The 14,134-nt window shown below is 43.6% G+C and overlaps 1 protein-coding gene across 1 annotated transcript in view; it reads right to left on the bottom strand.

Annotated features, from left to right (window-relative positions):
• LOC307146795 (large ribosomal subunit protein eL19-like) overlaps positions 1–12,391 on the bottom strand; it is a 41,621-nt gene extending 29,230 nt beyond the window's left edge. The window contains exons 1-2 of the mRNA XM_079851085.1: positions 11,889–12,391; positions 7,086–7,192 (exon numbers count right to left, since the gene is read on the bottom strand). Of these exons, the coding sequence (XP_079707211.1) occupies positions 7,086–7,192; positions 11,889–11,893 (112 nt within the window). The 5' untranslated portion in view covers positions 11,894–12,391. The remainder of the gene's footprint in view (positions 1–7,085; positions 7,193–11,888) is intronic.
• Positions 12,392–14,134: the final 1,743 nt, after the last annotated feature.

Below are 14,134 nucleotides of genomic sequence, written 5' to 3'. Positions count from 1 at the left end.
ACCATTTAGAGAATACACCCCACTTCAGAGCATACAAACGCCTGGTGGACGGAGCTCGCGCCTCTGCGATAGTATTCAAAACTCGCGAATGCAGCGCGTCCCGCTCGCTCAGCGACCCTGCAGCGGCCACACGTGGAGGCTCCACAGCCCGGGGCTGGGATGCCAAATCGTTCCGCCCGCCTGAGACAGAAGGTCCTTCCTGAGCGGAATCTCCCATGGCTGCCCTGCTAGTAACTCTATCAAATCCGCGAACCAGGGCTGATTCGGCCAGTTCGGGGCTACCAGAGTCACCGCCGCCTTCTCCTCCCTGATTTTGCACAACACCATGGGCAAAACTTTCACCGGAGGAAAAGCATAGAGACAGACTCTCGGCCATCGTGCAGTCAGCGCGTCCACCTCCCGAGGGGAACGGGACAGCGAGAAGAACATCTGACAGTGCGTGTTCTCGCTCGTCGCAAAGAGGTCGACCTCCGCCCTGCCAAAACGATTCCATATCAGCTGAACCGTCCCGGGGTGAAGCCTCCACTCCCCTTGGGGAATCCCTTTTCTCGAGAGCATATCCGCCCCGCGATTTAGAACACCGGGGATGTGCGCCGCTCTCACCGAGAGGAAAAACCGGTCCGCCCATAGCAGAAGGGATTCCGCCTGCCTGAATAGGGCTTTGGAATGTACACCGCCCTGGCGATTTATGTACGAGACCACAGAAGTGTTGTCGGTCCGAATCAACACATGCTGCTGCTCCAGCTGAGACCGGAAGGCTCTGAGAGCTAGAGCGACCGCTTCTAGCTCCAAGCGATTTATGTGCCACTCCGTCTGCTTCTCTGACCACCGACCCGAGGCGGGCTTGCCTAAGCAGACCGCTCCCCATCCGGTGGATGAAGCGTCCGTCAGGACCTCCACTCGCCGTGTCACTAAGCCCATAGGGACACCTGCGCTGAAGAGATCCGGGTTCCTCCAAGGAACCAGGGCACGGGCGCATCCGCCGGTGACCATGACGCGCTTGTGGCCAGAATACCACGCACTCGGGGGAACGCGCGCTTTCAGCCAGAGTTGAAGCGGTCTCATATGCAGCAGCCCCAGATGACATACCGAAGATGCCGCTGCCATCCGTCCCAGTAGCCTCTGAAACTCTTTCAGTGGGACGAGCCTGCCCGGTCTGAAGAGACCGAGAGAAGAGCTCAGAGCCTCCGCTCGCTCGGGGGAGAGGCGCGCTCTCATTCTCACCGAATCCAAGCACACTCCCAGGAATGTTGTCGTCTGGCTCGGTGTGAGCACACTTTTTTGGACGTTCACCCTCAAACCAAGCATCTCTAAGTGTCGAAGGAGGGCATTCACATGGCTGATCAGCGTTTCTCTCGACTGAGCGAGAACTAGCCAGTCGTCCAGATAGTTCAAGACGCGCATTCCGCTCGATCTGAGGGGTGAAAGTGCCGCGTCTACACATTTCGAAAACGTTCGGGGGGCTAGGGCCAGTCCAAACGGAAGCACCGTATATTGGTACGCCGAATCCTCGAACGCAAACCTCAGGAATCGTCTGTGACGCTTCACTATCTGAATATGAAAATAAGCGTCCTTTAAATCCACTGAAGCGAACCAATCCCCGGGGCGAATTTGCGCCAGGATTTGTTTCAGTGTTGTCATCCTGAAGGCGCGCTTGTGAAGCGCTCTGTTGACAGGTCTCAGATCCAGAATGGGACGGAGACCCCCTCCCTTCTTCGGCACGACGAAGTAGCGGCTGTAGAACCCGCTTTCCCGCTCGCTCGGGGGAACTGGTTCTATAGCCTTCTTTTCGAGCAAGCTGCACACTTCCTGCCTCAGCACATGAGCGTTTTGGGGCAAAGTTAATGACTGAATTACGCCGCGGAAGCGGGGTGGTCTGCGTTTGAACTGAAGCGTGTACCCGCGCCGAATTATATTCAACACCCACGGTGAAATGCCCGGAATAGCTTCCCATGCTGCCTGAAAACGACTGAGCGTGGGCTGATCTAAACCTGCGGTCATCGCCGTTGCGGTCATGGCCGCTGTGTGAGTGCTGGGGGTAGCTATTGACCGTGGCTCTGCGCTGCTCGAAGGCAGGGCGAGTAACACAGTGTGTGGTGCAAGAGGAGAAAAAAGCTCTGTTTGTGAAGTAGTGATTTGTTTTATTGCAACAGCATTGTTTACATTTACATTCACAACACAACTGCACGCGTCGCTCGCAGAACTCCGAGGGACCAAGTGCATTAGAGCGCGCCGCTTGGACGCGGGGCCGAACTGGCGCTTTCTCCTCCTCTTGCCCGAGCGGTCAGGAAGACTGCTTGGGCCTCGCAGGCGACGCGGTGGGCTTCCTGCGCGGGCTCCTCTGCGTCCTCCTGTTACCCGCCCCCTGCCACTGACCGCTACGGCCCCTACGGGCGTCCTGTCCCGGGCGAGGCGCTGTTTGTCTCCTGGCCGCAGCCTGTGGTTGGCGGCCTGAGGCTGAGGACGAACGTGAGCGCGGCTGTGGCGGCGGCGGCGGCGCTCTCCGGGGAATAACGTGGCTCATAGCCTTGGCCTTCTTTTGCGTCTCCGAGTAACGCTCGGTGACTTTCTCCATCGCGTCACCGAACAGGCCTGCAGGGGAAATGGGCGCATTCAGGAGCGTCTTCCTGTCGGCTTCCTGTACGTCCGACAAAGTGAGCCACAGATGTCTGTGGAGGACCACGAGGAAGCCCATAGAGCGGCCGATCGCCTGGGCCGAGCGCTTCGTGGCCAGGAGCGCGAGGTCCGTGGCCGAACGGAGATCCCGGATGGCGTCAGCGTCAATAGAGGCGGCGCCATCCAGAGACTTCAGCTGCTTTGCCTGTAGCACTTGGAGAAGGGCCATGGCATGCAGCGCGGATACCGCCTCCCCCGCGGCACCGAAGGCCTTGTTAGCCTGGTGGGCCGTAAATCTGCAGGCTCGGGACGGCAGGCTGCGGTCCGAGCCCAGGGCGGGAGCCGACGGGCAGAGGTGAGCGGCGACGGTCTCCTCGACGGGGGGGATGCTGAGGTAACCGTGGTCCCCCGCATCGTCCACGGGGGCAAACATGGCCTGGGTGGAAGTGAGGGTGCGCGCCGATTGCGGGGCCGCCCACGACTTCACCACTCATGCACGTCGGGGAAAAACGGTGTTCCTCTCTTCGAAGCGGCCTGGCGGCGGCTCGATTGCAGGAACCACGAATCCAGCTTGCTCTTTGATGGTTCATCAGGAGCTTTCCACTCGAGGTCCAGTTCCTCGACGGCCTTCGAGAGGACACGAAAGAGCTCGTCCTGTAGGTCCGCCGGGGAGTCCTGCCCCGCGGCCCCGGGCGCGGCCTGCTCCGCACCCCAGTCGATCTCGGAGGCCGACAGCGACATGGAGTCGTCCTCCTCACTCACCCCGAAGGAAATGAAGTCGGCGACGTCGCGTGGGGGTTGAAAGGTGGGGTCGGGGAAGCTCACCGGGGAGCGGACCTCGACTCCGCGGTTGGGGGGGGCTACCAGCGGCTCGGAGGCGGTGGTAGGCCCAATCCCCGCTATTGCGCGAGCTTCCTCCCTCCTGGCTCTGAGGACTCGGAGGGGCATGTCCGCGCAGAGGTCGCAGGACCCTCCGTCCCCGAGGGCTGACTCGGCATGGGCCAGCCCCAAGCACGCGATGCAAAACAGGTGCGTGTCGGTGGGGGCGATGGGGGCCGAGCACAGGTTACAGGTAGCTGCCATCGGATGCAGGAGACAGTGTAAGTATCTCCGACGCAACTTCGACGACGGCGAATATATTCCAGTATTTTGAAGTATCAGCTTTCTAGCACACGATTTAAGCGTGAAGAGAGAGATTCTGAAGGGAATTGACGCTGCACTTGCATTATAACTGCAACGGTGTTTCAGTATTTGCATATTTGCGTCAATTGGCCAGCTCTGCTGGCGTTAGCCTATAAGATTTCAGCAGAAGTGAAGGATGAGAGGAGTTCCCATATACGACATCCGTAATGTCGAGTTCCGTAGCCTTGATAGGGAACTTTAACATATATTGTAAGCTTGTTGTGTATATTGCCTAATCGTAAGCTTGTTCAGAAATGGTGACAAAAACTTAAAAAAAAGATTAACTTAAATAACGTCTTTTTCGTTATATGTCATTTAAAAAAACGAATATTCGATTTTTATGAGCCCGAATATTCGAATGCAATATTTTTGAAAAATGCCCATCCCTAGTTTCAGGCCTCGTTCATATGTGGAAATAAATCAGATATGTGCCAATGCGACTGTCATGTAAACAGGCAGATCGGATTTTCTGAGGCATTAGGCTACGTCTCCGCGGTTTAATGACGAGAGCAACCCCGACGCGCATCTGTAAAGGGACGGATGGCCCGACGAAACATCGTAGGAGAGGAATGTGGACAAACGTTGACGCAACATATCAAAGGTTGGCTTGCTCATCCTACAATGTCGGACCCACTGCTCCTCGTTAAAGCAACCAAGGCAAAAAGTTAGTCTGGAGCCCTGCAGAAGACCTGCCTGTCGCGGACGAGGAGCCCTGACTGGCTCAAGCTGGGGCGGACTGGTGGTGCTTGTGCTCTCACTGTGCGCCTATGGACACAGAGATAGAGTCCGTCTGCTGCAAAGAATTTCAACGATGCCAATTTCTCCTGGACGAAATCTCTGAATCAGACGAGGACACGGACGTTTGTGTTGTGAACCATTCTAGTTTCGCACCGCATATGTTCTGACTGAACATCCCGGTACCATGCAATATTTCACCATTTCGAAAGAAATACAAACGAGGAGTAATTCACTAATGAGTTTGCCAACTAACTAGACATTTTGTGTGAAATTAATTTCAAGCTCTGGTGGTAGCTAGCCTTGTAGACGGAAGAGTGATTTCTCGGATAGGCGGATATCTCATATGCGCTGTTCTGGATTAGTGGGAGTGGCTTGCAGAGCTGTGCAATGTGGTGCATTGTGGGAGTTGTTGTCTTTCATACAAATGCGTCCTGAAGTTACTTTGTCTTTCCTCGGTCAAGACGACACCAAATTCGAAATTTATTTTACATTTTGACTACATATATGACCCACTTTCAATAAGGATCAATGTTCCGATGGGTGAAATGCTCCTTTATTTACTTAAATTAAAAGATAAGATATTTCAATGGTTTTATTTTGGTCCATCTACATCTACACTGATATGATGGCGATACTATGTTAAAATTGAAAATTGGATATCAGACTTGGCATGACGTCCTGAATCTAACGAGATCACTTTTATGATTTTTGGACAAACCGTTCAGAAGGTTTAAGCAAAAATAGCCATTTTTGTATCTCCGGACCAGTAGGTGGCGCTGTGACGAAACACAGCATGTACCCTCAGGACACTCTTGTGATGACATACACCGAGTTTGGTCTGAATATGATAAAGCGTTGCGGAGATACAGCCTTATGTCTGTTTTTGCAAGCGCTACGTAAAATTAGTTTGCGCGGTATTTGAGAACGGTTTGACAAATCGACATGAATTCTATATTTCCAATTTGTCGGCATGGTTTGGAGATGACTCGTCGGAGCCTGCACTCGTTGAGGAAGGTTATTTAAAGTGTGCTAAGAATTTTGGACGAGTGGGGCGAACTATTTCTTTTCTTAGCTGAAGCCGACAACGGGACAAAATAAATGTAAAGAGAGACATAGTGGAGTTCCTATTTTCATTTTGACAAGTATAATAAATTCTGTAGTCTACCCCTTACATGACCTGGCAAGTGATATTATTCTAAAACGCATAGGCGTAAAACTCCCCCGACATGGTTAGAAAATACTGCCTCTAGAGCCAGCTGCACAACGAGAAAATGTCATAGCATGATCAGAATAGCCTACGGAAGCCCTGAACCACAATGAAAAAAAAAAAGAAGAAAGAAATCAGTAAAAAAAGAAAAAAAAGAAAATCTAGCATTTCGAGATTAAAGTCGAAACATTTCGAGATTAAAGTCGAAACAGTACGAGAATACAGTCTTCCGTAGAAGTTTCGTGTGTGCTTGCCATTGTTTCACATTGCTGCACAGGCATTCATAACGGTGCGCGTCCACTGACGCAGATCGAGTGTTTCCAATTCATTGCGGGCGTGCATGTGTGTATAAAGAAATGCGCTTGTTAAGTCGAACTGCCTCGGACATGGATCTACACAAAATAATAGCTTTTTACTTTTATCTGGGCTTTCAACAAAAGGAAATTCTACAGGTGCCAATCTACCAACATAGCATTAGGCTATCATTATAGGACGTTATAAAATATAATATATAGGACGTTTGCACTGTATTTCATTAAATGTATATAAATTATTTCACAGTGTGTGTGTGGTGGTGGGGGGGTGGTGGGTCATGGTAGGTGTGCCGTATATTTTCCTGCTTTTTTGTCCTTTGCCAATCACACCTATGATAAGTTTAATAATTGTATACATTTCAATTAATTAAACATGCTTTTTGATTACTAAATTTTATTCAACCATTAAAATGATGTCAAAAAAAAAAAAGAAAAAAAAAAGAGAATCCAGAAAAAAAAAAAAATAATTTTTTGGGAAACAATAAAACAGAATTCTGTAAAAAAAAAAAAAAAAAAAAAAAAAAAAAAAAAAACAGGATTTCATAGGGCCCTAAACGTGCATCGGGTGTGTGTTGTACGGTGGCCGAGAAGTGCAAAACAAATCACAATTCCGACAACAAAATAACAAATCCAAAAACAAAACAAACTATAAAGGCAATGGAAAGACTAAAAACAAATTAACAAGTTAGAAACACAACAACAATTCCGAAAACAAAATAAATCAGAAAACACAACGACAAATCTGAAAACAAAATAGCAAGTCAGAAAACAAAGACAAGTCAGATAAAATGTAAAAGGTAGGTATGTGTGGCAAATGGAATACTGACCACTGATTAGACGAGACATATGTCAATCATACTACCGTAGACATCAGTGTTTATACTCGCACTATAAACTTTTATCTCAGTACTTCTGTGATCATTTGAATATGTGTAACACAGAAATATCAATACTGTGTGGTTGAAAAGACTGTGAAAGTAAAGCTGTTTAATAAGTATTGACAAGAAATATATAAACAAAAATCTTACGGGAATTGGCATTTGCAATCTCATTGGTTTCATTTGGGTCCAGCCAGACCTTCTTCTTGCCACAGCGCAAGACACTGGATGCCAAGCGCTTCTGCAGTCTGAGCATGCTGAAAGATCAAATATTAAAATTCAAACTCATCTCATGTTCTTTTATTTAGAGAGATAAATAAAAACAAAGTGCATATGACAATTCTAAACATCTCAAATAAAGAGGAATGACAGCATAAATTATTAAAAATCAAAAATTTAAGCAGATGTATAGAATTGTGTTTAATGACACATTAAAGAGCCACAAAACGGTATTTATTGTTTAAATTTCTCAAAAAACTAAACAAAAATAAGACCAAATTTGAAAGTTGAGACTTTGTTTCATATCAAAAGTAACTTGCTCTGTCCTGTCTATCAGCGCGTTTTCAGTGTCCTCTTTGTTCCTCAATGTATTTTTCACTGCGTGAGAACGTGGTGTGGCGTGAGAGCGTCATGGCTTGTCGCCGTCGGACAGAGCAACTAAAGGGGGCGGGTCATTGCGAACGGTCAATAAAATGATAACTATAATTAATCGCAATATATTTCCTTGATAAATCGATATCAAGAGTTAGACTGCACAATTTACTTTACTACTTGAACAAGCGCGCACAAGTATATGTGTGTGTGTGTGTGTGTTTGTGTGTGTGTGTGTGCAACACAGTCTCACCCCCAAACGTCACATACTGACGCGTCTTGACCAAACGGCAATATACGACGAAAAGGGTACCCCTAAAACGTCCGTATGTGACTATTCGGGTTATGGGTAGGTTTAGGTATGCGTTAGGGTACCGCTAAGAGGCGCTGCTGGTGCGCTTATGTCTTCGTCTCATATGGACGTTTTAGGGGTACCCTTTTCGTCGTATATTGCCGTTTGGTCAAGACGCGTCAGTATGTGACGTTTTGGGGTGAGACGGGGCTGGTGTGTGTGTGTATACAGGTGCTGGTCATAAAATTAGAATATCATGAAAAAGTTGATTTATTTCAGTAATTCTGTTAAAAAAGTGAAACTTGTATATTATATAGACTCATTACATGCAAAGTGAGATATCTCAAGCCTTTATTTGTTATAATTTTGATGATTATGGCTTATGAAAACCACAAAATCAAAATCTCAGAAAATTTGAATATTACATGAAATCACACAGTAATCCGATGGTCATTGAACCAGGTTTTGGTTCTTTTGGCAGTGTGGGCCGGTGTACCAGGACATTTTCAGAGCACTTCATGCTTCCTTCAGCAGACAAGCTTTATGGAGATGCTTCCTTCATTTTCCAGCAGGATTTGCACCGGCCCACACTGCCAAAAGAACCAAAACCTGGTTCAATGACCATGGGATTACTGTGTAATTACTATGTGATTTCATGTAATATTCTAATTTTCTGAGATTTTGATTTTGTGGTTTTCACAAGCTGTAAGCCATAATTATCAAAATTATAACAAATAAAGGCTTGAGATATCTCACTTTGCATGTAATGAGTCTATATAATGTACAAGTTTCACTTTTTTTAACAGAATTACTGAAATAAATCAACTTTTTGATGATATTCTAATTATATGACCAGCACCTGTATGTATATATATATATATATATATATACACATATATATAAAAATGTTATAGTTAACTCGCAATTAATCGCACATTTTTATCTATTCTAAATGTCCCTTGATTTCTTTTTGTCCCATTATATTTTTCTCATTTTAATGCTCTCATCAACATGGAAAAGTGGATTGGCTTGGTTTGTGCAAATGTTTTTTTATTGAAAACAACATTGGCATATACTGTAGTATTCAATTTCACACTAACATTCTCACTTGGAGCAAATAATCGCATCAGAGAATTCACATCAGCTGTGTGCTTGTCCATCAAGTGGCATTTCAGACTAGACGTGCTGTGATGATGGCTCAGTTCACAACGACAAAACACACAGATCACTTTGGTCTTGTCAATGGAACCATTTGACAACTTTTTAAAAAGTAAACTTTCCATTCAGAATCTTATTGGCATCCATTTCAGCGTCTCGCGCTCGCCATCCACTCAAAACGTAGCGTTAGCCTACTACTCTCAAGCCCAAACAAGTATGTGCGGCGTGCCTGTTGTTTTGTTTACGGTCTAGCTAGATCCGGTGTGGTGTTATAGTTTTTCTAACATTACTAGTTGTTGCAACAGCATGTGAAGAAAACAACAAAGTTTGCTAGGCCAAAAACAGCGTTAATCTCGCGATAAAAAAATTGACGCCGTTAAAATAGGTTTGAGTTAACGCCGTTAATAACGCTGACAGCACTAATAATATATATATATATATATATTCATACAGTCGTGCTCAGAATTAATCATACCCCTGGTACATATGATAAAAAAATGGCTGTAAAAAATAAATCTGCATCGTTAATCCTTTTGATCTTTCATTAAAAAAATTGGCAAAAATCTAACCTTTCATTGAAGTAAAAGAATTGAAAGTGGGGGGGGGGGGAATCACATTATGAAATAAATGTTTTTCTCCAAAACACGTTGGCCACAATTATTCATACCCCTAGAATTTATGAATAAATTATCTCTGAAGTATATTCCCATTAATATTTACCTTTTTTAGCACACCAGGGTGACTAGGAACATGAAATTTTCCAGCTATGACTTCTTGTTTCACAGGAGTTTAAATATGAGGAAACACAAAGGCCAAATTCCCTTAATCATCCATCACAATGAGTAAAACCAAAGAATATAGTTCTGATGTGCAGCAAAAGATTGTTGAGCATCACAAAATAGAGAGTGGCTGTAAGAAAAAAGCTAAAGAATTGAAAAACCCCATTTTGACCATCAGGGCAATAATTAAGAAATTGTAATCAACTAAAGATGTTATGAATCTGCCAGGAAGAGGACGTGTGTCTATATTGTCTTAATGGACGGTGAGGAGGAAAGATTGAGTGGCCAATGACTCTCCAAGGATCACAGATGGAGAATTGCAGAGATTAGTTGAGTCTTGGGGTCAGAAAGCCTATTAAAAAACAAAAATCAAACAACCTCTACATCCCCACGTTGTTCGGGAGGTTTTCAAGAAAAATGCTCCTGGCTCCTCCAAAAACAAACTCCAGCATATTCAGTTGTCAGACACGACTGGAACTTCAAACGGCACAGGGTTCTGTGGTCAGATGAAACTAAAAAAAGAGTTTTTTGGCAGCAAACACGCTAGATGGGTTTGCTGCACACAAGGATAAAAAGTACCCCATGTGTACAATTTAATATACCATTGGATCTTATATGTTGTGGGCCTATTTTTCGGCTGGAGGTCCTGGACTTCTTATTCAGATACATGGCATCGTTGATTCTATCAAATATCAAAAGATAAAAAATCAAAACCTGACGGCCTCTGCTACAAATCTTATAATGGGATCTTGGAAATTGGATCTTCCATCAGGACAACGATCCAAAACAAACATCAAAATCAACACAAAAATGTGTTAGGGAGCACAAAATGAAGCTTCTACCATGACCGTCCCAGTTCCCTGACCTGATGAGTGGAGTGAACTGAAGAGAAGAAACATCAACATGGATCTGGGAATCTGAAGGATCTGGAGAGATTCTGTATGGAGGAATGGTCTTTGATTTCTTGTCAGTTATTCTCCAAACTCATCAGGCATTATAGGAGAAGACTCAGAGCAGTTATCTTGGCAAAAGGAGATTGCAAAAAGGTATTTAATAAAAGGGTATGAATAATTGTGGCCAACGTGTTTTGGAGAAAAACATTTATTTTATAATGTGATTTCCCCCCCCCCCCCCACTTTCAATTCTTTTACTTAAATGAAAGTTAGGATTTTGCCAATTTTTTGAATGAAAGATCAAAAGGATAAACGATGCAGATTTATTTTTTACAGCCATTTTTGATCATATTTACCAGGGGTATGATTAATTCTGAGCACGACTGATATATATATATACACAAACACACATATAAATGTTTAATACAGATTTCATTTTTTTCCCTGTACATTAGAATGTACATTGAACTTGTGACATACTGTAGTGAGGGGGAACTCTGTTCAGAAATATTAGTAAGCTATTTTTCTGACAAATCGCAATCCTGATTATCTTTCACTTTTCCTTGCCAAAGGCCCATTCACATCACCAAGTATGATAACTATAATGATAATAATAAAAACATAGTTTAAAAAAAAAAAATCATTCTAAATATAAAAAAGAAGAGCAGAGTCCACACCACAACTATAACGGCACAGAGAAACGGCACGTTTTTGTGTGTATATACGAATATTCTGGTGACGTAAACAGTTGGGTTTTAAGTGAATAGCCTAACTGACGTGAACATCAGTTAATTACCCACGTATGTATATTATAACAGTACCAGTAATAACACGTCACTTCTGCATGTAAAATTATAACTATATTCACATAACTATTAACTAGGTACATCTCTTTCTTTTTTGCACCATATAACGTTAGCTTAAACAGCGGGACCAAATCCTACTATTTTAGGCAGTCAAAACATTTCTTTAGAAATGTATTTATTAACTTGAAAAGGCCAGCTGTGTTGATAAATGAGTTTAGTCTGATTGTTTGGTCCGAGCACGAGACAACGCGGAACACTAAGCGAACAGCGGCCTAAAAGCTTTTAAAGCTCATTACAAAGCCAGAACCCATGAACTTGGGATGAAGTCCATAAGACAATGCCTTCACCTCAACATTTTGTCAAAACATCAGCGAATAACATCATATTTTCGGGGGCTTTGGTTATGTCTACATCAGTAGGCCTAGAAATCTTACCTCATTGCTGTGGATCGCTGAGAGAAAAGAACGATCGCAGAGAGCGGTGTAGTATACCATTATAAAGGAAGGGTATTTCACCCAAATTATCAGCGTTCATACTTCAATAAAGATACATTGTTGTGCAAAGGAATAATAAATTATGTTTCACAATGCGTGCATTCACATTTAATCTGGATATTATTGGGCAATCCTAAACTGTTATTCATTAAGGTAGACGTGAGTAAGAATAATAGACCCCTTTTTCAATTAAAATGGTACGTGCCAAAAAAGTACAGCGGACGTCGTGACGTAAACTCGTTTTGCGTCACATGCGTTAGGAGATCAGAGATGTGCTGCATAGGCCTGCTATTCAGGGGTGCACATAACTGGTGCTCACGTGTGGTAAAAATAAACGACGCGCAGCAGAAAACATGGAAGGAAGCGCTTTTGAGTACCAACATTTTGGGCCAAAATGTTGGTACTCAAAAGCGCTTCCTTCCATGTTTTCTGCTGCGCGTCGTTTATTTTTACCACACGTGAGCACCAGTTATGTGCACCCCTGGCTATGGTTGCGTTCGAAACCGCATACTCATACTGAGTAGGTACTTAATTTCAATAAGTAACTTACTTAAATGGTAACTAAACCCCTGGGTAGGGTTGCACCAGCCGTTCGTAAGTTCTTTCTTAAATTGGAACGTAAAGTCCACACTAGAGGCTTAGTAACTACTAACTTAGCTAGTTTGTAACTAACTCTGAACTTTATTCCGTTGCACGTAAGGCAGAACGTAGCTAGTAGGTCGTAAGCTCTCCGTAAAGTAATGCGTAGTCGCATAATATGACGTTTAGCCTCGATGATCCAATAGCAGCCTTCAAATACGTGAGCAGATGTTGTGTTGAAATGCTGTGAATTTCAGTTTATCCTTCATTCTTTTGCCTCACGTTACTAACGGTAAAAATAAGTTTCCATTAAATACAATAGGCTACTTGATCATGAATAGCATAAGTGTTTTTATATGTAAATAACATTCAGAAACTGTATTTGAAATGAAATGAATAAGGATCAATAAATAAATATTGATACAAAAAACATAAGAAATTACGTTTATTGATTTATGACTGATATTTGACATGCACAACATGGACCGATGCACATAGTCAGGGGGCCAATTCTGAAAAGGGCTTCCGTTAAGACTTTTGCGGACATGTTTTGGTACAAGCTGTCACCCTATTTTTTTTAGTTAGAAGACACCCATAGGTAAGATATTAGGGTGGTTGTCAAGCTGAATTTTTTTTTTTTTTTTTTGTGACTTGTACAAGCAATTTCAGGCCAATTTTTTGGTTTCCTGCTCAACACGACATGCCAACAGTAAATGTTGAATATCTCCACAACCACAAGGACCATATTCATAAACATGGTATCAAATGAAAGCCAACACTCATGGGATGTCTGCTGAAGTGTCAGAATGAACATTTATTGTACAGTGTAAGAGACAACAGAACTAGAACATGAAAAAAACAATCTCCGCCTAAAGAGAACCAGTTTTCAAAGTGAATATCAGCTTGGAAACATAACCTAGTATCCCAAAACCTCTATCAATCAGTACCCATATCTATGGGAATGAGTCAAGCCAAGTTTAAAGCTTGTAGGGAGATACAGTGCAATGCTGCACAAGTTATAATACTTTAATGTCAAGGCGGAAATTTAGAACTGTAGATGATGGTCTATGGTGCTATTTGACTTAATTAGTGTACCAGGTTGTAACACAAATTATATTTAATTCACATATCACTATAGTTATTAATTCCATCCTAACAAAACTGCTCTCTCACTTCTTTAGGGTTAAGGGTTAGTAACTAGTTAGTAGTAATAACTATGTAATAGTCGTATGGCAAAGGTATGTTTTTCCCCATCAAAGCAGTGGCTCTCAGGTTGGCAGAGGTTGGCTCTCAGGTTGTCAGTCTCATCCCTTTGAGACTGAATGGATTGAATAAGCAAGGTCAAGCTAAGCGCAATGCAAATAATGGTGTGTGTCTATTATATTGCAAAAACATTGCACAATATTATACTACAATAATCTCCAGAAAGAGCACAAAGACACCACTTCCTGAAAAATCACTTCAATCAAAGGGCTTTATCTTGGCTGTATTTTCCATATTTGTCTTGACAAATGAAACATTTTTCCCAATCAATATCTCTTCCTATTTGTTTTTCTTTGGACGCTAGGCTTACAGCTCCCTCTGGATCCATGTTATCTCATCTGAAG

This window comes from Squalius cephalus, assembly GCF_949319135.1.
Source record: "Squalius cephalus genome assembly, chromosome: 19".
NCBI lineage: Eukaryota > Metazoa > Chordata > Actinopteri > Cypriniformes > Leuciscidae > Squalius > Squalius cephalus.
This window is presented reverse-complemented; position numbering and strand designations above follow the sequence as displayed.